Genomic DNA, 22,841 nt, shown 5'->3' on the forward strand with positions numbered 1-22,841 from the left:
CATTATTTTTAAATTTTAAAACTTATAGAAATATAGAGTATAGGAAGTAACGCCCTCCCCAAAAGTATTCTGCCTTTCTTGAAGGGAACCCTGTTACCTGTTTGATGATGTTCCTCCAGGTGTTTTCCTGTACTTATTATTGTAACATGGGAACTGACCATTCCAAATGTGGTCATCATGCTTTTTCACTTAATAGTATACCTTGAACAACATTCCACTAAAATGCTTGTTTTTAATAGCTTCATGCATGGCATGTAGTATATGGCCTGTAATTTAAATAGATCCTTTTTTTTTTTTTTGGTGTCTGATCCTTTAGTACCACTGTATTATATAGTAAACATCCTTATATCTATATCTTTGTGTACTTATAGTAGTATTTCTCTAGAATTGTTTGTTAAAGGGTTAAATTTCGAAAGCTGTTGTCAGATTTCACTCTGATAATTTCTACCACTACAGGGGTGTCTGGGTGGCTCAGTCAGTTAAGCATTTGCCTTCGGCTCAGGTCATGATCCCAGAGTCCTGGGATCCAGCCCCAGGTTGGGCTCACTGCTCAGTGGGGAGCCTGCTTCTCCCTCTCTCCCCTCCTTGTGCTCTATCTCTCACTGTCTCTCTCTCAAATAAATGAATAAAATAATTAAAAAAGAAAAAATTTCTACAATTCACATTCCTGCCGACTACATATGAGAGAACTTGTTTGGCCATGCCATCATCAATACTAGCCGCTAGCAACCATTTTAAGCTCTTGTCAGTCTGATAGGTAAAAAAATCAGATCTCATATTTGTTTTTATTGTTGTCATTTTGCTTTGTTTTTGTTTTTTTTGCTATTAGTTAAATTGAGCATCTTTATAAATGTTCATTACCTACTTCTTCCATTTGGTATTAACAAAGCATTTTGCAGGTTAAGATTTAAATTTATCTGGGAGCGGTTTCCTGGGAGGGTGTTGACTGATTTCACAGACCAGAGTAAGGCATTTCCTTTGTGTGTCCTCCACAGCAAACAGCGCCATAACAAGCTCTGGAGATCTCATTCAGACAGCGACCTCTCAGACCACCACGAACCCATCTGCAAACCAGGGCTAGAGCTCAACAAGAAGGAGATCACCACCTCAGCAGACCAGATTGCCGAGGTGAAGACCCTGGAGAACCACCCCCCCATACCTCCTGTCTTTGTGGAACATGTCGTCCCACAAGATGAGAATCAGAAGGGCCTGTGTACCAAAGAAAGAATGATCTGCCTGGAGTTTACTTCTAGGGAATTTCATGCTGGACAGATTGAAGATGAATTAAACCTAAATGACATCAATGGATGCTCATCAGGGTGTTGTCTCAATGAACCAAAATTCCCTCTTGACAACTGCCATGCATCCAAAGCCTTAATCCAACCTGGACAGGCCCCAGAAATTGCCAGCAAGTTCCCAGACTTAACAGTGGAAGATTTGGAGACAGATGCCCTGAAAGCAGATGTGAACGTCCACTTACTGCCTCTGGAAGAATTAACATCTCGCCTGAAAGACCTCCCCATGTCCCCTGATCCTGAATCACCGAGCCCCCAACCCAGTTGCCAGGCTGAAGTCTCAGATTTCAGTACAGATCGCATTGATTTTTTTAGTGCCCTAGAGAAGTTTGTAGAGCTTTCCCAAGAAACCCGGGCCCGGTCTTTTTCCCACTCAAGGATGGAAGAACTGGGTGGAGGAAGGAGTGAGAGCTGTCGACTCTCAGGGGCAGAAGTAGCCCCTTCGGAAGGGACGGCTGATGACCAGAGAAGCAGCTCTTTGAGTAATACTCCCCATGCATCAGAAGAATCTTCAATAGATGAGGAACAGTCAAAGGTAAAAACCGTCTCTACCTAATGAAGTTCTTTTGGAAGGCAAAATATTTGGGACTCTGCTGTGTTTTATTTTTGGTGTTGCTAAAGATTTAGGAAGGCAGTATGGGAGAGACAGTGTGGCTGACACTTTCCTTGAAAAGGTTTAAAATTTTTTTAAATCCATTGCCTTTTGAGGAATTTATCTTTCCAAGCTTTTGGTGTCTTTGGAAGAACTTCTGAGAGGGCATGCTTGGGTGGAGGGGAGGGGGGGATTAGCCAAAACAAATGTCCTGCCTGAACAAGGAGAGGTCCCCTCCCTGGACCTCTGTGGTTCAAATCGGATCTCACCAATATGAAGTGCCTGGGACTGACATGCTCCCTGGGGAAGACCTGAGTCTCTGAGGAGGTGGATTCGTTTGGGAAATTCTGTCTCAGAAAGTTCAAAGACTAGACAGGTGTAAATACTTGTTAGAGTAGCAACCCATGCTGAGTTCGTGCTATTAATAATGTTTCTGGTTTGGTCCTCATTTCAGACCCTGTGGTATCCAAGACTTGAGGGATAGTTTTGGGAAATGATTGAGAACAGACAGACTCTGAAGATTCTTCTCTGTGGAGTATGAGCTCTTAGGAGCCATTTCAGACCAGGGAAGGAACTACTGTGTATCATCAATTCTAAGACTCACTCTTATTCTCATTTTGACACTTCTGAAATTGGGATGCATCTTAAAAACAATGGTATATCAGTATAATACAGTAGTTGGGAAGTAAATGGTGACAGTAAATGGATACCAAACTTCACTTAATGATTTCAGTGGCGGTGACAACATTTTTGACATTTCGTGATATCTATCTGCTTAAACTTACCACCTTGTCCATGACTTATCTTTCCTCTCTCTTCACCCCAGGGCAGTCATTGCCTCTGCTCCTGTCTTCTCTCCCCAGAGGTCATGCCTCTGCTTCATTTTTACTGGGAAATCAGAATGCTTGAGCTCACCTTTGGACCAGTGGGTATAGCAGCTCTGACAGAAATAGCTTTTCTGCAAAGTCCCTTGTCATATGAGCACTCTCTCCACAGCCTATGCACACACTGGGCCTGCTGTGGCTTCTCTCCCAGTCTTGGCTAGTTTACTTCTGCCTGATGTCCCAGCAGATTTCTCCCAAAGGTGTAACTGACCTTGTTGGCTTATACTACCTCTGACTTTCTTTTGAAGGAGAAAGACCAGAACAATTCCTAGGGAGATACTATATTTTGAAGGCTTACGAAAATGTTAAAGTAGGACCGCCTGGGTGGCTCAGTGCATTAAGTGTCTGCCTTCCACTCAGGTCATAATCCCAGGGTCCTGGGATCGAGTCCCTCATCGGGCTCCCTGCTCAGCGGGGATTCTGCTTCTCCATCTTCCTCTGCCCCTCCCCTCTGCTCATGCTCTCTCTCTCTCTCAAAATAAATAAATAAAATATAAATAAAAAATAAAATATTAAAGTAGATTGATGGTTATCACAATGCCACTTTAAGAGATGTGCAACAGCCATTTTCAGATTTTGAAATCCTTATCTTTTTTTTTTTTTTAACAATAGGACTTGATTTTATATTGGCTAATTTTCTTTTTCCTCGTTGTAAATCCATCTAGGAATTTGTAACTGGTAGAACAGTAATATGTCAGAAAGTCACAGTTTCTAAGTTTCCTTAGGCATGTGGCTCCATAAGCCAAGTAAACCTTTCCCAGAAGGAGCCATGTGAAACTTGGAAATTGTGTGATCAGGTACAGAGTGCCCTCACATGCTGGAATGCTACTGCCAAGAGATGCCAAGAGTGGGAGGGTAAGGATGAAAGTTGGCAGGACAGAGGAGAGAAGAGAGTAGTGAGTCTCCAAATCAGACATCAGATGATAACCTCATTCATCTTGCCCTAACACTGGGCATATATAAGGTGGCCACGGAGCCTTGAATGGAACTCTTCCCCTTGAACTGGAAGTTGATAGGCCAGAGAAGAAAAATCTCATCTACCCCAGTATGGCCTAAATCCTGAAGGCTAGGGGCGCCTGGGTGGCACGGCGGTTAAGCATCTGCCTTCGGCTCAGGACGTGATCCCGGCGTTATGGGATCGAGCCCCACATCAGGCTCCTCTGCTATGAGCCTGCTTCTTCCTCTCCCACTCCCCCTGCTTGTGTTCCCTCTCTCGCTGGCCGTCTCTATCTCTGTCGCATAAATAAATAAAATCTTTAAAAAAAAAAAAAATCCTGAAGGCTAGTGGTCTTAAGAAAGTAAGGATTGGGGCACCTGGGTAGCTCATTCGGTTAAGTGTCTGCCTTTGGCTCAGGTCATGACCTCAGGGTCCTGGGATCAAGCCCTGCATCAGGCTCCCTGCTCAGCTAGAAGTCTGCTTCTCCCTTTGCCCCTCCCCTCCCCCTGCTCCTGTGCTCGCTCGTGCTCTCTCTCTCAAATAAAATCTTCCAAAAAAAAAGGAAAGTAAGGCTTATAGGCACCTCCTCTAAGGCTATCCGCTATTCATTTTTGGGGCAAGATACTGGGTTAGAATTCTGTTTGAGTAAACAGAACAAAAGTTTAGTAGACAATGATATAAGCTGTAACAAATTTTGTATCTCTTCCTTTGATGAATCTGTTTTTTTTCTCCTTGTATGACAAAACAGATGGCCAAAGGACAGTCTCATGCAGAGGACAGTCCCAGGCACTCCATGATTTGTGTCCTCATTGCCGGAAGGTTCTCCCGGATTAGAAGATTAGTAAGCAAAACATCTGGCATTTTTAATTAGACTGTGGTTTGCCATAACCATCTCACTATTTTCTCCCTAGGCAATCTCAGAACTGGTCAGCCCAGACATCTTCATGCAGTCTCACTCAGAAAATGCAGTTTCAGTCAAAGAAATCATTACTGAGATTGAATCCATCAGTCAAGGAGTCGGACAGATTCAACTGAAAGGAGACATCCTATCGAACCCATGCCATACACCAAAGAAGCACACCATCCATGAGCTACCCTTTGAGAGGGCACAGGCCCTGGAGAACAAACCTGGAAATCTGGAGCAGAACGAGTGTTCCTACACAGCCCAGCCTGAACTAGCCAAAGACTCAGGGAAGTGGGACCTAGAAGGCTGCCTGACTACACACTCATCCACCACAGAGTTGGAAGAAGAGGAACCAGCTGAGGAGGAACAAGAGCTCTGGGGCCCAGGAATGCACCCAGGTGCCAAGTGGTGCCCTGGGTCCGTGAGGCGAGCCACCTTGGAGTTTGAAGAGCGCTTGCGACAGGAGCAAGAGCACCATGGTGCTGCCCCTGGTTGTACCTCATTGTCCGTTCGCAAGAATTCCAAGAATGATTCTTCTGTGGCAGACCTAGCTCCAAAAGGGAAGAGTGATGAAGCTACCCTTGAACATTCTTTTGTCCCCAGGGAACCAGAGATTAATAAGAGCAAAGGGAAGTGCAGTGGGTCTGAAGCTGGCTCACTACTCCAGTCTGAGCAAGATGCCATTGTTCCAGCACGTGGGCTGCTGGAGTCTCAAGAGCACCCAGGATCAGATACTAGAGCAAAGCAGGAAGGAGTTCTGAAGGAGCAGAGGACTGTGGTCTCATGCCAGGGATCTGAGACACAGGCAGTCGCTCTTTCCCTTCCCAAGAAGGTAGAAATCATTGAATATACCCACACAGTTACAACCCCCGATCACCCTGGGCCAGGGGGTGAAAGAGCCACCAGCAAAAAGAGTGGGGAGCAAGGACTAAGAAAAGTGAAAGTGGAGGACTCCATCACTGTCCTTTGTGCACTGGATGAAAATCTGAACAGGACTCTGGGCCCCACCCAGGCTCCTCTGCACCCCAACGTGCTACCTCTGCCTCGTTCTTCCCCGCCTGAGCATGACAGTCCCACCGACCTGACCTCCACCCTGAGCAGCCCTGAAGCCTGGGACGACAGCCTGTCGACAGCCCTGGAGACAGGAGCGCCTTTTGTCGGTCACACAACCCATGCACCATCTGCCAACTTGGATCCCGCACATCCCCAGACCGTAGTTCACCTGGAAGGCGTCACAGAGCAAAGCAGCACCACAGACAACGAGCCGTCTTCAGAGCAGGGTAGCTGGGAAGAAAGTCAGGAGGGCCCCTTTTCCAGCGGCAATGAAGTGCCATACAAGGACTCCCAGTTAACTAGTGAAGACCTAAGCCAACTCGGTGACAATATTGGGGAGTTACAAGAAAAATTGGACCCATTACCTGTAGCCTGTCAACTTCCACATAGCTCTGGCAGTGACAGTATAAAGGGTCTCAGCCATAGCCCCAGTGTGGTGAAGGAGCGCACTAAAGAAATCGAGTCCCGAGCGATTTGCCAGGGAGGGCTCACCAAACCACCCCAAATGAGGCATTCAGCTTCCCTCGCCAAGTTAGGTTACTTGGACCTCTGTAAAGACTGTTTATCGGAGAGAGAGCCTGTCTCCTCTGATCCCCCTCATCTCAAACTGCTTCAGCCCTTCATCAGAACGGACTCAGGCATGCATGCCATGGAGGCCCGGGAGCCCTCAGAAAACCCAGATGCCCCCCAGAACCTAGAGCCCACCAAGTATTTTATAGAGCAACTGAAAACAACAGAGTGTATCGCGCAGAGCAAGCCAGTGGAGAAGCCCATCATACAGTATGCCAAAGAATTTGGTCACAGTCAGCAGTGTTTGCTCCCCAGAGCAGGACCCGAATTGACTAGTTCTGAAGGAGGCCTTCCTTTGCTACAACCCCAGGGAGCGCAGTGTGCAGGCCCAGCTCCAGGGCTGGCTGTGGCGCCCCGTCAGCAGCACGGCAGAACTCACCCCCTTAGGAGACTGAAAAAAGCAAATGATAAAAAACGGACAACCAACCCCTTCTATAATACCATGTGATTCTGAGCCTACACATGTGACTTTCTAAAAGAAATGTTTGTAAAAGGGGCAGGTGTAATATGTAAGGAACATGCACTTTATTGGTCAATTTTATAATATTTTGGTCATTTTACTGTTCCTGGCGCATGCAGGGTTTGGGTTTTGTTTTGTTTTGTTTTTCTCTGTGTATGTGTGTGAGAGAGAAAGAGAGAGATTGACTTGGCCAGCAAGACCATTTTAGCATTTTTTATTTTTAGAAAATTCAAACCTCAAAAAATAATCATTTTCAAAGAGCACCTTTATCAAAGGCAAATTGCTGTTTTTCAATCAGCTCCCACCTCCTCCTTGTTTTGCCCTCTTAGAAAAAGCATGCTTGCTTGAGGAAGGAAGCAGATGGGGAGGGTGGGGGTGAAGCTAGAGATCCGAAGTTCTCCCCTGGGCCTGTGTGATGATGGTTTGGGCTTCAGACCTGATGCATGGGATTGCGTGTTCTCAGCCTCGGGCCCCTGCCCACTGCGAGTTCCCCAAGTGGGCAGGTTCTGCTTTGCTTTCAAAATGGGGGGGGGGGTCTTCCAGAAGCCACTTCTTCTGGATTCCTGAGTATATCATTACCGAAAGGCATGATAATGGCTGGCTTTGTAAACTTACGAAGCAAATATTTTTCCCCCCAAGCACATAATTTTTCAATTAAAAATGGAACCCAAATGGAATCTGAGAGATCCTGTGTAGAGGAACTTGTTGGAGGCGGCGGCGGCGAAGGCTGCAGTGACCCGGTCTCTTCCGGGTCAGCAGGCTCCGCATAGGCGGTCGCCTGTCCCTGCCTGCCGGGCAGTGTGCTCCGCAGCAACCTTTCAACTAAACAGAGTAGGGACAAGTTTGAAAAACAGCAATTGAAAGTCAGTGTGTTCTGGTAAAATGAAGACGTACGTAGGGTTTTAACACTTCCATTACTTGAATAATTCTGTGGGCCTTCTGAGTTTAATGGCCATATTTTTTTCCAATTTACTTTCCTCCCTCATGCTGTTTCTCTTAGTGCTACCCTTTTATTAAAATTTAATAAGTGATATTTGAATTGTTACATGACCTACGTATAACCTCCATTGAACGCAGAGTTTTCTTATGATGTTATCACTGTTAACACTTGACGTGTTTTTTTTTTCTTTTCCTGGAAGATTTGTCATTTCTCTAGTTTATACACAGTATTTATGTACATAATGTCACTTTCTCACAGTGTTTTGTTGATGTCGTACGATCTTTTTGATTTAATCTTTTTAAGAAGGAGTAAAGCTGCAACTGGAGAAAACACACAGACGCCACAGAAACAAAACTGATGGGTGTTGGTAGGAATCTGTGGAGTATATTGATGGTGGTTTTAATTGTTTAAATGGAGACTTCTGATTGCCAGCTCCTGCCAAATTATGTGTTAGTAACTTCCTCCTCAGAGGAACCCCTGAAGGCTCCCATTAGATCCCAGTTTGACTGAAAGCTGATTTCTCTTTGAGACTGAAATCCCAGAGCATGTCGTTTGCCAGGAGCTGAGCCACCGCCAGGGAGTGTATGTGAGCGTTACTGCCGCCCAGGGTGCAAGCTTCTAATGGATTGGGCTGAAAGGGTGTGGGGAGGCCCCGGCCAAGGAGGCACCCACTATGACTCCATTTAGGGTGCTGCTGCTTTGCTGCTATTGTGGAGATCCTTAACCCGGGAGCATTTGCCATAAACAAGCCTATTTGGCTGCTTACAGAAAACATTTAGCCTGGAATGAACCACCTTCTGCGGCTCATCAAAACTGAAGAGGTTTGCAAATGCGCTTCCTGTTTGCTTTGGTTGATGTCCACATTGCTGAGCCATTGACCAAGTACAGACCTGGGCTTTGCTTTTTGGCTCATCACAGGACTGAGAGGAAAAGACAGATGCCCAGACTGTCAAGGGGATGTCAGAGGCCAGAGTTGGGTGGGAGCAGATGGTGGGGTGACCCCCGGGAGAGAGAAAAGGTGGACCAAGGCCATTCATAGGTACTCCAGGGGAGCTGTGAGTCCAGTTGCTGTGTGGCCGCTGTGGTCGGGTCTCAGATCGCTACCAGGAGGTGGACTGGACAGAAACCTCCTGCTCTAAGTGTCTCTGTGATGTAGTAATTATATGTACCTGTGCTGTCCTGGAACAGTTTCCTTAACTGTTCAGATGTGTCCTCCACTCGGCTCTGTGGCTCCTGGATGTTGAACATGTTGTCAAGTGTTTTTGTTAGGTGGTGTGTACCAGTGTGAGGAGGCTTGCAGGACAGCGTTAATTTCCAGGCCTCGTCCATCTCAGCTGCCCTGTCTTGCCGAGGTCGTTCCGCCACCACCCACATGATAGGGAAAGGACAGGAAGTTGTGGCAGGGTGGGGAGAGAAGGATTTGCATGGAGGTGAAGAGAATGGTGTCCCCTCATTAACCCTTTGAAATGGTGACACCCCTCACATTAAGAGGGACAAGCAGGATTGACAGTATGGCACTGTTCTCTCTTCTCCCCTGCACCTGTGATTAATGCTCACTATCCCTGCATTAAATAGCAACAGAGATGGGGAGGGGATTCCTCTAATGCTGTGAAGAAAACTTTTTTTTAAAGGAAAAAGAAATAGTCTTGCTCTGCCTTCCCTTTTTTAAATTACATTCTTGGTTATCATTTAATTTACCTGCTTCAATGAACACCCTCCATTCGGGGTCTTGTAATTCCTGCCACGGGGTTGTGTCGGCCTCTAAGACCCCACAACTGAGTGTTCTTGATTTGCATAGCTGAATGATGTCCAGGGGAAGTACATGTTGAGCCATCAAGAACTTCTCAGACTTTCTTGTCCTCAGACTTTTTGATAATCTCGGATGGCCTGTTTCCCTTTTCTGTTCATGGAAAACTCAGACCCGGAACAGCAGGTCTGGTACGTTGACAGAGATGAGTAGGAAAAGTCTTAACCTCTTGCTCAGTGCCTCTCTTTATCTTTATTTTGAAAACCACCATAGTCTGACTCTCAGTTACTCTGGAGGAGAGAGAGAGAGAGAGAGAGAGAGTGTGTGTGTGTGTGTGTGCACGCGCGTGCGAGCATGTGCAAAAATATTTTGAAAAGTAACATTTTGGTGCATGGGGTAGAAGCCCCAGGAGCACGCACCTTTTGAGCTGTAATCTGGAGGGTTACCTGGTCAGTAGGAAGGAGAGAAACTTCAACCCTTTCTTGATTTTAGAAACACTTAGGAGGAGTATATACTACAGTAGACCTGTAGTACCGTGCGCTTGTGATATTCACCTCTCCTCATTTTGGCTGCCTTTCAGAGTCTTAATGTCTGGGATCGTTCTTAGCACCCCCGCCTCTTCAGGCTCTTTATCTAGCATTTTCCTGGTTCTGTACGTTTATCCCAACTCTTTCTCATTTGGGGAACTACTAGAGCCCCAAGGACAGCCGTCTTGCTCAAGGGCCCCAGACACATACTTTTGGATAGACCTGAAGTTTCTCCAACCTTGCAGCTCACAAAAATCTTCACCTGTTCCTTCTGAGGATTTCAGTTTTAAAGTGATCTAGGCATGTTTGGTAGAGATGTTTTTGTGGGAGTTTTAAGAAAGAAAGCATCATGCAAAGAGGGTCACTTTTAAGGGCATTTAAAAGTTTTTAAAGCCATTCTTTGGCTCTTTTTGACAACTGTGGATACTTTGTTTACATTGTGATAATTAAAACATGCATCTTCTTGACAGCCACTCAGTCCCCTCCTCCAGGCGCCCAGCCCCGGCTGTCCTGTGAGTCCTCACGCAGAGCAAGGCTGTGGTGGTCAGGCCTTACAGGGAACTGGGGAGGACCGGAGCTGACTTCCACCTGTGCCCTGCACTCCCGCTCAACACTCTGTGTGGAAATAGCCCTTTCCTCAGTCAGTGATGGTGTGTCTTACAGTGATGGTTATAACGGTGAATGGCTAGTGTCATTTTTGTCTAAGTTTGTTTTGCTTTTTGATGGTAGATGAAATGTTAGCTCTTTCAGCACCAATCCAACTTGAAGGTATCTTGGACTTTGTTTTCCCTTCCAAACTAAAAGATCAAGGCATGTATTAGGCATAAATGTATTTGCTGCCTCAACTCGTCTGACATCCATATTAGGAAAAAGCCTGCCACCAAAGCAGGAAGCTGCACACTCCTAACCCCTGTCCCAGGGCTTTGGGGTCCCTTGCTGCCATGGAGAGCTATTGCAAGGTGCTTGTGTACTTTTCCAGCCTGGAAGTGGAGGCTGACTGGGCCTGGCTCCTGCTATGAAAAGAAAACCAGCCTCATTTTCTCAGTGCCCCGGAGATCTGGGACAGGACTTCTAAACTGGAATCATCCCTCATTGGCTTGAAGATGCCTCAAAGGGTATATGACTAGTGCTGCCATCTGGGTCCTCACAGCGACACTGGTGGTAGTATCCTCTGTGCACATGCAGAACTAATACCCAGGGCTTAATTCAAGCTGATGACCCAATCTGGAAACTGGGTAACTGGCCCTGAAATGATTCTCAGTCGACAGGCCCACAGGGAATTGTTTGGTTTTTGTGGGGGTGTTTTTTTTTGGGGGGGGGTTGCCTGGCATAGCTTAAGGTGCCTTTTTTTTTCTTTCTACTTTATTTTGTAGGACTTGTTCTAAATGTAGAAAACAAGTCCAAAAGACTCTCCCACTGACTGTTACCTTTGCCCCAGGCCAGTCCAAACTTTTATGCTCACATTTTATTAAATAAAGCAGGTGCTCCCTGGACTCTCTGGGACCTTTTTGAGGCATTTGAAGCAGAATATAAAGAGTGGTCTCATCTCCTTCCTTAATCTTCCTGGTGGTTGGGATGTTCCACTTGTATCATAGATTTTTTTTATTACTGATGTGCTCTGCTGTTTTTAAATGTGAACTTGTGCGAAAATGTGCAGATTCAATGTTCTTGTTACAGATTAAATAAATTTTTTATTTTGAAGATGAAACGTGTATTTGATCAAGTCCAAAAAAGGGAGGGAGAGGCGGTGCTAGAGAAGGTGGAGGGATTGGAAGAGAACACTCGTGAGCAGTGGGGCACATGGAGCAGTTCTCCTTGATCTCCATCATGCACATCCTTAAGAGCTGAGCGGGGGGGGGGGGGGGGGGGATATAGCTTTCTACCTCCCAAAAAATAAAGACTGGATGGGAAATAGAATCATCAAAGATTATTTCAGACTTTGTGGTTCCAATCAAGTGACCAAGCTGGGAACTTGCCTGGTCAAAGAGGCTCTTGCCAAAGCCACCACCTGAATGTTAGGAGAATGAATAAGCAAAGGGACCAAAATTCCTCTGCCACATGCAGTACACAGTGACTGTTCTGGGACAGCTGCTGTGACCTGCCCCAGCAGGGACTAGATTTCTTGGGTGGCTGACCTCTCTGGACATTAGTGAGATAGAGCTCACAGACTTTCAGCACAAGCCACCTCAGCTCACAGAGTGATTTCTAGAAATGGGGCATGACTTTCTAAAGAAGTAAAAGCTTTTCACCCTCTCCTGCCATTAGAAGAGAAGAACTGGATAATGATGGAAGAAGGGAGATGGGTCAACAGGCAGTTCTCCAAAACAGGCTGGGTGTGGGAGGGAGCGGTTCTCCACTTCTCCCACTCCTCCACAGACACATCATGAGCTATGTAGCGGTACCATTCATACAAGGCATCACTATTATCTGGGGAAACCTCAGTTTCCAAAGCGCCGACAAACGTACTGACGTTACTAGAGAAAATACTGCCTTGAACCAAAGTCGGCGTTCTGAATTGTCCAAACCAAGTAGGAGGGGCACATCACTGGTCTCTAGCCGGAGTGCCAGAGTGCGTGATGGTGAAGGCAAGGTCATTCCACAAAGTTTTCTAGGGGTGCCTGGAGTCACTGACCTGTCTAGATAAGCTCAGTCTTTATAGCCAAAGCAAATGTCTAAGTTGCCAGGCCACCTCTTCCAGTAAATGACTTTATGAAAGATGAAATCCATGCCTGTCTTCTACAGATTTTAGTTTAGAGCCCAGCTAATAGTTCAAATGGTTAACCACACAGAAAAGCACCGATCCCAAGTGGCTTCTTCCCCTGATTAGTTCTTTATGCCTTGGCTCTGCCTGCCCACTCTCTGCCAAGCTTTGGCAGCCAGAAGAAAGCCCAGAGGGCAGGGCTGAGGCACGCCTGGTCCAAGTGATACCTGCAAGTCCCTGCTCCTGAACCTGGAGAGCACCCCTCTTTTCGGGTGACAGAACTGAAGGCGGGGTGGATTAGAGGATTCCACTTCCTAGTCTCAGAATCTTGCCTCTAGAGCGGAGTGCTCTTTAAAGAGGAGGAAAGGAAAGGACAAAGAAAAGGTCATTTCAAGGTAGGAGGTGGCCTGGTGGTGCAGGGTTGGAAAGAACCTGACCCAGCCCTCTTCATTGTACAGCTCTGCAAAACTGGGGTGATTGAGCCAGGGCTGGAAATCCAATTTTCTAATTCAAGCATCCTTTCCTTTGTGCCACAAAAAGTAACTCTCAGTATCAGCATTTATGAGATAAGGTGGCACTATCCTTCAAGAGGAAGCAGAAATGTGTGGTGCTGAAAAGCATGGACCCAGATGTCAGACCACTGGATAAAAGTCTCAGCTCCGCCAACTACCAGTTGAGTGATGGGTAAGCTACTTAATCTCTTTGTGCCTTAGTCTCCTCACCTACAAAATGGGGATAATAAGAGTAGCTATCACAGAAGGCTGTTTCAGAATGGAATTAATATCTAAAGCCCTTAGAATGGTGTCTGGCACACATAACTGTGACCTATTGTTATTAAGGAGCAACTGAGTCACCCAGGTCTTTCTCTCCTAATCACGTGCCTGGAATCTTTAGGTAAAAGGAAGACTCATCTACCATTATGGCTCTCCTTGCCATGAATTATTTCTGGAGCACCTACAAGTTTCTGATTCTGTTCTCCCACAAGCCACTGGATACTTGGACTCTTCCTGAGAAGGAGCCTTGGGTGGGCCTTTGGGGTTCCCCACCACCTTCCCTCCTCTGTACCCCCAGTGCTAATCTCTGCCCTCCGGAAGGCTGTTCCATTGATTCCCAGGTGTTCCCTGAAGAATAGGAGGTAATAACTAGTTTCATGCTGCCTCCAGGGCCTTATGATCCAAAGCAAGAAATCCAGGCAGTGGGTGGGAGCTGGATGTACAATAGCTTCAGGGACTAGTTGTTCTTCACTGGCTGTATTTTGATCGCGTTTGTTTTTATTTCCTCCTTAACCTTGATCAATACTCAGATCCGTGGGGGGGGGGGGGGAGGTGCTGGAACTTCCCTGGAACACAGTTGAGCACCATTAAGCAAGTCCCAGAAGAATTAGGAGTTAGGCTGGGCATCTAAAATTTGATTGCTGGGGCACCTGGATGGCTCAGTTGGTTAAGCATCTGACTTCAGCTCAGGTCATGATCTCCGGATCCTGGGATGGAGCCCTGCAACCGGCTCTGCGCTCGACCGGGGAGTCTGCTTGTCCCTCTCCCTCTCTGTCTCTCCCCGCCCCATGCTCGGGTTCTCTCTCAAATAAATACTTTTTTAAAAATAAATTTAAAAAATCAAATTTGATTGCCAAAGGCCTGTGGCGGCAGCTTCTCCTTGAACCTCGTGTTTCCACGGAATCCGCTCTACTGGGTGAAACGCCTAGTTACAAGTGCCGTTTTAGGTTCTCAAGTGGAGGTTCTCAAGTGGTCGTAGAGCTATTAATAACAATAACAGTGACATTCACAGCCCCTGTTGGGTACCCTCGAGCTGCGTTGGGCGAGCCTAGGCCCTCATCCAAGGACTGGGAAGACTCCCTCAAAGCATCTTCAGGGACCTCTCCCCAGGAGGGTCTGGACGTGCAGTCCCACAGCCACAGCCGGGGCCCCCCAGCCGGGACAGGCTAAATTGGGAGTGCGACTGCAGCAGGAATGCGGTGCGAAGGCACCTGATCTTGCGCGGCTGCCGGCTCTCCCGGCCCGCGCCCAGCCTGGTCTGGGAACCTGGGTCTGCCCAGCCCACCCGGGAGGCACGGAGGGCGGGTACACACTCAATTACTTTTGACAGTTCTCTGAGCCCGGCAGGCTGGCGACGCGGAGTCCGCGGCGCTCGACTTTCCCGCCGATGGAGGGGCGGGGCAGTTGTGGCCCCGCCCCCTCCATAGGCCCCGCCTCCGCAGGTTGATGGCAGCGGCAGCTGGGACTGCAGCGACGCCGGGCCCCGGAGAGCCGCAAGCAGCGGCCCGACGCGCAGAGGAACACCCGGGCCCCAGACGCCGCGGACACCCGGAGAGGCAGTTCCGGCACCCTGACTCCCTCGGCCCCCAGCGCACCCCTAGCCCCCTCTGCAGAGGAGTCGCAGCGTGAGCGCCCCTCGGCCCACTCAGGACCAGGTACCCCCCCCATCCCACGCCGCCACCGCAGCCACCGCAGCGGGCGGGGTCACTAGAGGGGGCAGAGATCTGCACCCCCTCCCCCGCGCCGCCAAATTCGGTCCCAGGCGGGGCGGGCTTGGTGTCTATATTTGGCCGGACAGCGGCCCGCGCGCCTGCACTGCACCGACACCTCGTCTCCTAAGAACGCAGTGCCGGGGCAGGGGGCCGGAGGAGGGTGCGGGGAGGCCCGGGCCTCAGGCCTGGGGCCGCAGAAGCGGCGTGAAGGGCACAGGGATGCCGGGAGCTGGGGAGGGGCAGGAGTCAGCGGATAGGGCTTTGGAAAAGCTCGGTGAGTCCCTTGGGGAAGAGCATAGCACAGACCCTGGCTAAGAAAAGGCACTTCACCCTCCCCACTCCTGCAAATCTGGCACTGGCACGGAGGTTGAGGACCCCACCCCAGGAGAGTTCAGCAAGAGAGAGGACCCGAAGGAGAAGAGGGGCAGAAGTATGGTAGGCAAAAGCCAGACCAGGGTTAGGACCTCTTGGAGAAGCCAGCGAAGAGAGGAGTGAAAAGAGGAGAGATCCACCTTACACTGTGTCCCCCAACAGGATGGGAGGAAATTGATGAAAACAGTAGCAGGAAAGACTGGGGTTAGCTGTCAGGAAGAACTTCCCCTTGGCAAATTTTTAGAAAAAGACGAAAGTCCATCTGTCCGAACTATGTTAGAGATGCAGAGTTCAGGATCTTGGGGGGCTGCAGTCTTAGCCCCATAGCTGGCCTTGAGCCAAGATCCCAGGACCAAGGCCTCTGATTCTGGACAAGGTGTCACCGGGAGATAAACCACTTCCTGAAGAGATGCTCATCCAAGGCTGGCAGCAGGAGGGCAGTCTGGCATGGAGGCTCCTCCCAGAACCACTTCAACTTCCAGGAAGCTTTCAGGCCCAAAGTCCACTGTCCCCTGCCTGGGTCTCAAAGGAGAAATCAGGCCCCAAATCCTAACCCCTTGAATTAAGCAGCACTTCTTAGGTGGCAAAGACGTGGAAGAAAGCTCCCTGTTCTAGGACCTGACTCGTAGCCAGATAACCCATCTCACTTGCCGCCCCCTCCCTGCTCTTCCTCCCTCCCACAGCTCACAGGACTAAGGACCAAAGGCGTTCCCTGGCCCTGAGATCCTCCATTTCTACCCACAGCCATGAGCCGGCGTGTGGTCCGGCAGAGCAAGTTCCGCCATGTGTTTGGGCAGGCGGCAAAGGCTGACCAGTCCTACGAGGACATCCGTGTGTCCAAGGTCACATGGGACAGCTCCTTCTGTGCCGTCAACCCCAAATTCCTGGCCATTATTGTGGAGGCTGGAGGTGGAGGTGCCTTCATTGTCCTGCCTCTGGCCAAGGTGAGGGATGAGGGGAAGAAAGCAGGTGGGAAGACACTGGCTGTGGCCCCTGGGGTCCCCTCCTTCAGTCAGGAGGGCAGTTTCTGTTCACTGGCTGCTCCCTGTTCCCCAAGCCCTTGGGGACCGACTTGAGGCTCCCTCACCCTGCCCAGAACAGCAGCAGCACAGAGATCTGCACCCACACATAGCCCATCCCCTCCTCTGAGCAGCACCCTGTCGCCAGCAGGGACCAGAAGGATGTTATGGAGATAGTTGGGAAGCAGTGGAGCCAGGGCCTGACCCAGATTCTGTTCCTAGCTCTCTTAATGCCACACCCCTCATGATCTTTCTCGCCCAGTGCACGGTGACCATTTGATTAAAACACACCCAGAGCAGCACACTGAGGACAGAGTCAAGCTCTTTCCAAAGAGTCCTGGTCACCTCCCCGCTATGGTTCTTACAGGAGCTAGAATGAGAACAAAGGGCAGGGGAACATCACACATAAGGCCAGAGCCCTCCCTACCCCAGGGATGGGGGCAGGCAATTACCATCCCCTTTGCTGAGTAACTTGCAAGCCCCTTGGAAATCTCCACCCCCAGGATGGCCACCCCAAGTCATGACCTTGATCTGGCCCCTACACCTTGTTAAGGGAGACCCCACAGGTGGCAGGGTCAGGAAGAGGCCTGACAATAGCCAGTGACTCATTCCGGGACAATGCAGACGTCATCCAAGGACACCATCCCCAGGGCTCAAATTTCAGCCGGAGCCACCTCCTTCACCCAGTACAACTGCCATTCCGGTGCCACACGGCCACCCCTCTCCCCTACTGCCTGGTCTAAGCTGATGCCAGCCCCTGCAAAGGTCTCAGAGCCCCCATAAAAAGCCCATAAAGACCAAAAGTAGATGAGGCCCAGCTCAGGTTGGGGGACAGCAGTCACCAGGACAGTCTGCCGCTGGTGGCTCCAAGGTCAAGCCAGTGACAAGGGGGGTGATCTGCCAAGGGTGGCTAGGAAAGGGCTGTTGGCCTCTGTATTGCATATCACCTCACCTTGACCTCTTCTACCAGCGGCTTCCTACAGACATTCTAGCTGGGGGGACAGGACCAACAACAGCCCCTCCAAGCAGGTGTTTTTGCAAGAGCGCTGGGCTGAGAGTCCAGGTCTTGGCTCCACCACTATCTTGCTGTGTGTCCTTGGCTATGTCACTACCTCTCTGTGTCTGATTCCCTGATATGAAATGGCTTCAACTCCGTCCGCCTCCAGTGGAGTACAGGAATAGTCGGATGGGGTTGGAGGTGCAGAAAGGGGTTTAAGAGTATTGAGATGTAAATGGGTCCACGGCCCACCCCCAAAAAGTACACAGGAAGGTGACCCCAGAGCTCCCTCTCTGACCCCTCCAGACAGGACGAGTGGATAAGAACTACCCACTGGTCACTGGGCACACTGCTCCTGTCCTGGACATCGACTGGTGCCCACACAATGACAACGTCATTGCCAGTGCCTCAGACGACACCACAGTCATGGTAGGAACCAGGTGGATGCTGTGGGGCATGGGGGCAGGGGAAGGTGGGGGGGCTGCCTCACCTGCGCTAGGGAAGGTGGTAAGAGAGGGCCCTGCCCTGCCCAGCCCAGCTCCCCGGCTATATTTAGCCACACGCCCACCCCCTCCCAGGATGCACTTCTTAGGACTAATTATAGCCATGGCCAACTTGAGGCCTGAAGAGCAAGGGGCAGTGCTCTGAAGTCTCCCGGCTGGGGTGTGTAGAGAGGTCCCTGGAGAGCTGACAGTGCCCCCTCCTGGCTCCCAGCTGCTTCTGTCCTGGGCAGGCATCATTACATCTTGCCCTGCATTTGACCCTTACCACCCAAGAGAGCCAGTGGGGGGGAGGGCAAAGTTGGGGAGGAGTAGAGGGAGGAAGCAGGCTCCTCATCCCACTCACCCTATGCCTTTGCCTCCCTCCCAGGTATGGCAGATTCCAGACTACACCCCTATGCGCAACATTACGGAACCCATCATTACACTTGAGGGCCACTCCAAACGTGTGGGCATCCTCTCCTGGCACCCCACTGCCCGGAATGTCCTGCTCAGTGCAGGTCTGGGGGCCTAGGGAGGGGTCCCTACTGTAGATGGGGTGGGGGGCTGGCAAAGGCAGGACCCAAGTAACGGTGACTGGCTGCTCTGGGCAGGCGGTGACAATGTGATCATCGTCTGGAACGTGGGCACTGGGGAGGTGCTCCTGAGTCTAGACGACTTGCACCCAGACGTCATCCACAGCGTGTGCTGGAACAGCAACGGCAGCCTGCTAGCCACCACCTGCAAGGACAAGACCCTGCGCATTATCGACCCCCGCAAGGGCCAGGTGGTGGCGGTGAGTGCTTGGCTTCGCCATTCCCCAGCCCCTACCCCAGGGACCAACCGTCAGGCCCCTGTACCCTTAATCCTCCGAGCCCCTAGTCCCAGCTCTCGCTCCTCCACCCCCACCCGAGGCAATCCCCCCTCCCAGTGTCTGCAACCACGGCTCCCAGCCCGAATTAAGCCCACAGCCCCCAGTCTTCTGCCCCGCTCCTGTTCGTCCGTTCCCCGCATCTCAGAAGCTCAGAGCCGTGCTCTTCGAGTTGTAATTGAGCAGGGGAGACTCGGCAAGCTCTGTCCTTCCACCAGAACCTGCATGACACCTCCCGGACCCCTCTCCTCTCGGCCGGCACCCAGCGCCATCTTCCAGGGTCTGGGGCCCGACCCGGGCTCTCCGGCAGGCCCCTTTCTGCCCGAGTCGACCCGCTGGGCGAGGGGGACAGGGGGCAAGCCTCGCGCCTCGTTAGCCCTAGCTCGGTGCGCTGGGAGAGCGGCGGCACCGGCCTCAGCAGCCTCCCTCTGACGCGGGGCGCGGAGGCGCAGGCACGTGCATGTGGGCGCCGAGTGCGCGCGGCGGGCGCGGCCCGGGCGGGGGGTGCCGGCGGGCGCTCTAACCCACTAACCCCGCGAGCAGGAGCGAGCCCGGCCTCACGAGGGCGCCCGCCCGCTGCGGGCCGTCTTCACTGCGGACGGGAAGCTGCTCAGCACCGGCTTCAGCAGGATGAGTGAGCGGCAACTCGCGCTCTGGGACCCGGTAGGCCAGGCCGCGCGGGGCGCGCGCGCTCGCTCCTTCGCTGGGCCCGCCCAGAGCGCCCTCCCAGGCCGTGGCGGGCGCCCGAGAAGGCGGAAGCGGAGCGGGGAGCTCCTGGCTGGGAGAAGCCTCGCTGCGACCGCGGGCAGCCGGCCGACTTCGCCTGCTCTGGGGATCAGCCTCTGAGGGCGCTTAAGGGCTCGGGACCCGCCGAGAGGCGCGCGCCTCCCGCTCTCTCCGGGCCCAGATGCTCTCCACGCCAGGGGCCAGCCGGGGCCCCCCAGGAAGCTGAGTAGTTAGGCCCTCTTTTGTCTCCGACCCCCTCCGCCCCTCCCCTCGTCTCTCCCCCGCCAGTCAGCAAGCTGGTTGCTCGTACCTCCAGGCTCCCTAGGGCAGGCAGCCGGGTGACGCCTTTCCCTGTCTCCCCCTCCCCCCAGGAGAGGTTTGCGGCCCACGAGGGAATGAGGCCCATGCGGGCGGTCTTCACGCGCCAGGGTCATATCTTCACCACGGGCTTCACCCGCATGAGCCAGCGAGAGCTGGGCCTGTGGGACCCGGTAACGCAGCTGGAAGCTTGGGGTGTGTGCCCCGGGGACTGGCATCACGGGAGAGGGGCCAGGCGCCCCCCACCCGCAGGGCATGCCCACCTGGACTGGGCTGGAGGCTGCTGCCCCCTTTGCAGCGCCTGCCATCCCCACACCCACCCCTCTGCCCAGTTTTGCTGCGTCGCCTGAAGGAGCCCACGCGGGCACCCCCGCCTGGTGATGCCGAGTCCCTGGGGGTGGTTTGCGGTGACTGCATGCGGCGGCGCAGGGGCTATACGTGCGGGGCACTGGGAGTGATGTGTCCACGGGCGGGACCCGCAGCTCGGTTCCCCAGAGCTGCCTTGGGAAGCACGGGATTTGGAGCGGGTAGGAAGTGTAAAGGGGCTTCAGGGGATCCAGCAGTGGCACGGTGGCCAGGACAGGGCTGGTCACGCCTCCTGTGCTCGGGCAGAACAACTTCGAGGAGCCAGTGGCACTGCAGGAGATGGACACAAGCAACGGGGTCCTTCTACCCTTCTACGATCCCGACTCCAGCATCGTCTACCTATGCGGCAAGGTGCCTGGGGCCGGCAGGGGAGTACAGGCACTGGAGAGAGATGTTGAGGGCCCTGCCTGGGAGCGTCTCTGAACCGATTGGTTTTGCAGGGCGACAGCAGCATTCGGTACTTTGAGATTACCGACGAACCACCTTTCGTGCATTACCTGAACACGTTCAGCAGCAAGGAGCCACAGAGGGGCATGGGTTTCATGCCCAAGCGGGGGCTGGACGTCAGCAAGTGTGAGATCGCCCGGTCAGCAGTCTTCGCCCTTCTCGCTTGCACGTCTGTCCCCACTTGCCATCGGGAAAGACGCAGGGGCTTCTCCAATAGTGTCATCTTTGGGAAAGAGTGGGGGTATTTTGCCGGGGGGGGGGGGTTGTCAAACAGGCTTGTTTCGATGACAGCCCCAGCGTTAACATTCTCTAAACTTCAGTTTCCTCATGTGTAAAATGATGGTAGACACCCCTTCAGAGATGTTTTATCAGCTGGACCAATAATGTGTTTTGAAGTGCAGTGCATGGTAGGGGGTCAGCAAGTGTTGGTCTCCAACCCATTGGTCCCAGGCAGAGAAGGAGGCGGGAGCCGGCGGGGGTGCTGAACCCCGCTCCCTTACAGGTTCTACAAGTTGCACGAAAGAAAATGTGAGCCGATCATCATGACTGTGCCCCGCAAGGTGAGGGGGCGCGGAGAGGGGCTGGGCAGAGAGGGCTCCGAGGCGGAAGGGAACGGAGCAGGCCCGGCCCTCTGCTAACACTAGTCCTCCTGTCCCCCCACCCCCGCAGTCAGACCTGTTCCAGGACGACTTATACCCTGATACTCCCGGCCCCGAGCCGGCCCTAGAAGCGGACGAATGGCTATCTGGCCAGGACGCCGAACCCGTGCTCATCTCGCTGAGGGACGGTTACGTGCCTCCCAAGCACCGCGAGCTCCGGGTCACCAAGCGCAATATTCTGGACGTGCGCCCTCCAGCCGGCCCCCGCCGCAGCCAGTCGGCCAGCGACGCCCCCTTATCGGTAAGATACGGCTCCGCTCCACCCCGGCCCAGTCTACCCATTCCCCTCCCGCCCCCTTCCTGACACAGCCTCGTTTGTCCTCCGCGTCCCCGCAGCAGCGCACTCTGGAGACGCTGCTGGAGGAGATCAAGGCCCTTCGCGAGCAGGTGCAGGCCCAGGAGCAGCGCATCACGGCTCTGGAGAACATGCTGTGCGAGCTGGTGGACGGCACGGACTAGTGCGGCGCGCGGGGGGCAGCTCCGAGCCTGGGGGGCGAAGCCGGGCGGGGAGCAGGACTCGGCCCCGCCCCAGCTTTTGGTCCGGAACTCCGGACCCCGCCTCTCCGGGCTGGGGCTGGGACCCGGGCCGGGGCCGGGGCCGGGGCCGGGGGCGGGACTGGGAAGGGAATTCCATCCCCTCGCGCGAGTCCTGGACAAACGGAGCGTCGCGGAGACTCGTGTCTGCCTGGCACCCGCCTGGCTACGTGCCTCGACCGGGACTCAGCAGGAGCTGGCCTTGGGAGGCCCGGGGTGACGGGGACCTCAGCAATGGTGCGGCACGGCGAGGCGGTGTCCCTTCTGTCTCCCGCCCAGGGAAGGGGAAGTGCTTAGTATTAGCGCTATTCTTGGGGATAGCGGGGAGCTCGGGCTTTGACCTCAAAGGGGTGGCGATTCGACGGGGCTCGCCAGACCGATTGGGGAAAGTCACAACGCTTCTCCCTCTAATTGGCTCACTTGATTCCACTACCCTAAGTGGTAAAACGGATGGGCGTCACCCCAATTCTACAGACATACACAACCCGTTGGCCGTAGAGCCGAACCCACCGGTTACACCCGGCAGTCTATGGCAGAGGGCTGTCTTCCTTCTTTTCACCCGCAGGGGAGAGGGCGGCTTCCTCACTACACCCCCGCCGGAGAACTAACCAGAAAACTGGCATGGAAGCAGGTTCACACCCCTCTCCCCCCGCCCCCAACTGCCCCCAGCCCTCTGCTGTGGCCTTGACTCTAGGTGGAAAACAAGACTTACCGAATGAAATCTTTTACTAAGTGCTCATTCTGTGCCTCCTGCATGCGTGGGGGTGAGGGTCCAAGACCCCCGCCTCTGCAAATGCTGTACCCCCAGGCTTGCAGGGGTGCTGACAAATGCTCAGGACCCACAGGGCATTCTTTTACCTCAGAGCCCTCCCCACAGTGAGGTTCACAAGTAGCCCCCAAACTCTCAGGCGGGCGTTCCCCCCAGTAAAGCCAGCCGGGAAAAGAGTCAGGTTTGAAG

At 52.5% G+C, this 22,841-nt stretch overlaps 2 protein-coding genes across 13 annotated transcripts in view; both read left to right on the forward strand.

The window, feature by feature from the left end:
- The window catches only part of SSH2 (slingshot protein phosphatase 2), a 250,029-nt gene extending 238,412 nt beyond the window's left edge, over positions 1-11,617 (forward strand). For 7 of the 8 annotated variants that reach the window (XM_034640201.1, XM_011225237.3, XM_034640206.1 and 4 more), the window contains 2 exons: positions 996-1,830; positions 4,620-11,617. In XM_034640201.1, coding sequence (XP_034496092.1) covers positions 996-1,830; positions 4,620-6,683 — 2,899 coding nt within the window. In that variant the 3' untranslated portion in view covers positions 6,684-11,617. The remainder of the gene's footprint in view (positions 1-995; positions 1,831-4,619) is intronic. The other variant, XM_002912307.4, reaches the window with a different exon arrangement.
- Positions 11,618-14,804: 3,187 nt separating this feature from the next.
- CORO6 (coronin 6) lies at positions 14,805-22,828 on the forward strand. Of its 5 annotated transcripts, none has more exons than XM_034640817.1 (12): positions 14,805-15,038; positions 16,151-16,411; positions 17,790-17,912; positions 18,354-18,483; positions 18,577-18,758; positions 19,377-19,496; positions 19,931-20,050; positions 20,490-20,594; positions 20,684-20,829; positions 21,193-21,250; positions 21,360-21,590; positions 21,686-22,828. In XM_034640817.1, the coding sequence occupies exons 2-12, from the start codon at positions 16,214-16,216 to the stop codon at positions 21,806-21,808; spliced, it is 1,536 nt and encodes a 511-aa protein (XP_034496708.1). In that variant the 5' UTR covers positions 14,805-15,038; positions 16,151-16,213; the 3' UTR covers positions 21,809-22,828. The 5 variants fall into 5 exon arrangements, with proteins under 5 accessions (XP_034496708.1, XP_034496709.1, XP_019655394.2 ...); XM_034640818.1 differs by having other exon boundaries at positions 16,212-16,411; XM_019799835.2 differs by lacking the exon at positions 19,931-20,050.
- The last annotated feature ends 13 nt before the right edge of the window (positions 22,829-22,841 follow it).

Source organism: Ailuropoda melanoleuca, chromosome 13 (genome assembly GCF_002007445.2).
Source record: "Ailuropoda melanoleuca isolate Jingjing chromosome 13, ASM200744v2, whole genome shotgun sequence".
NCBI classification, from domain to species: Eukaryota; Metazoa; Chordata; class Mammalia; order Carnivora; family Ursidae; genus Ailuropoda; species Ailuropoda melanoleuca.

What these genes read in the sequence shown, in the direction of transcription:
- CORO6 (XM_034640817.1), top strand. Translation starts at nt 16,214, where the DNA reads ATGAGCCGGCGTGTGGTCCGGCAGAGCAAGTTCCGCCATGTGTTTGGG. An exon ending in GAATGTCCTGCTCAGTGCAG is followed by an intron (nt 18,484 to 18,576) that starts GTCTGGGGGCCT and finishes TGCTCTGGGCAG; the next exon opens with GCGGTGACAATGTGATCATC. An exon ending in AGCAAGTGTGAGATCGCCCG is followed by an intron (nt 20,830 to 21,192) that starts GTCAGCAGTCTT and finishes GCTCCCTTACAG; the next exon opens with GTTCTACAAGTTGCACGAAA.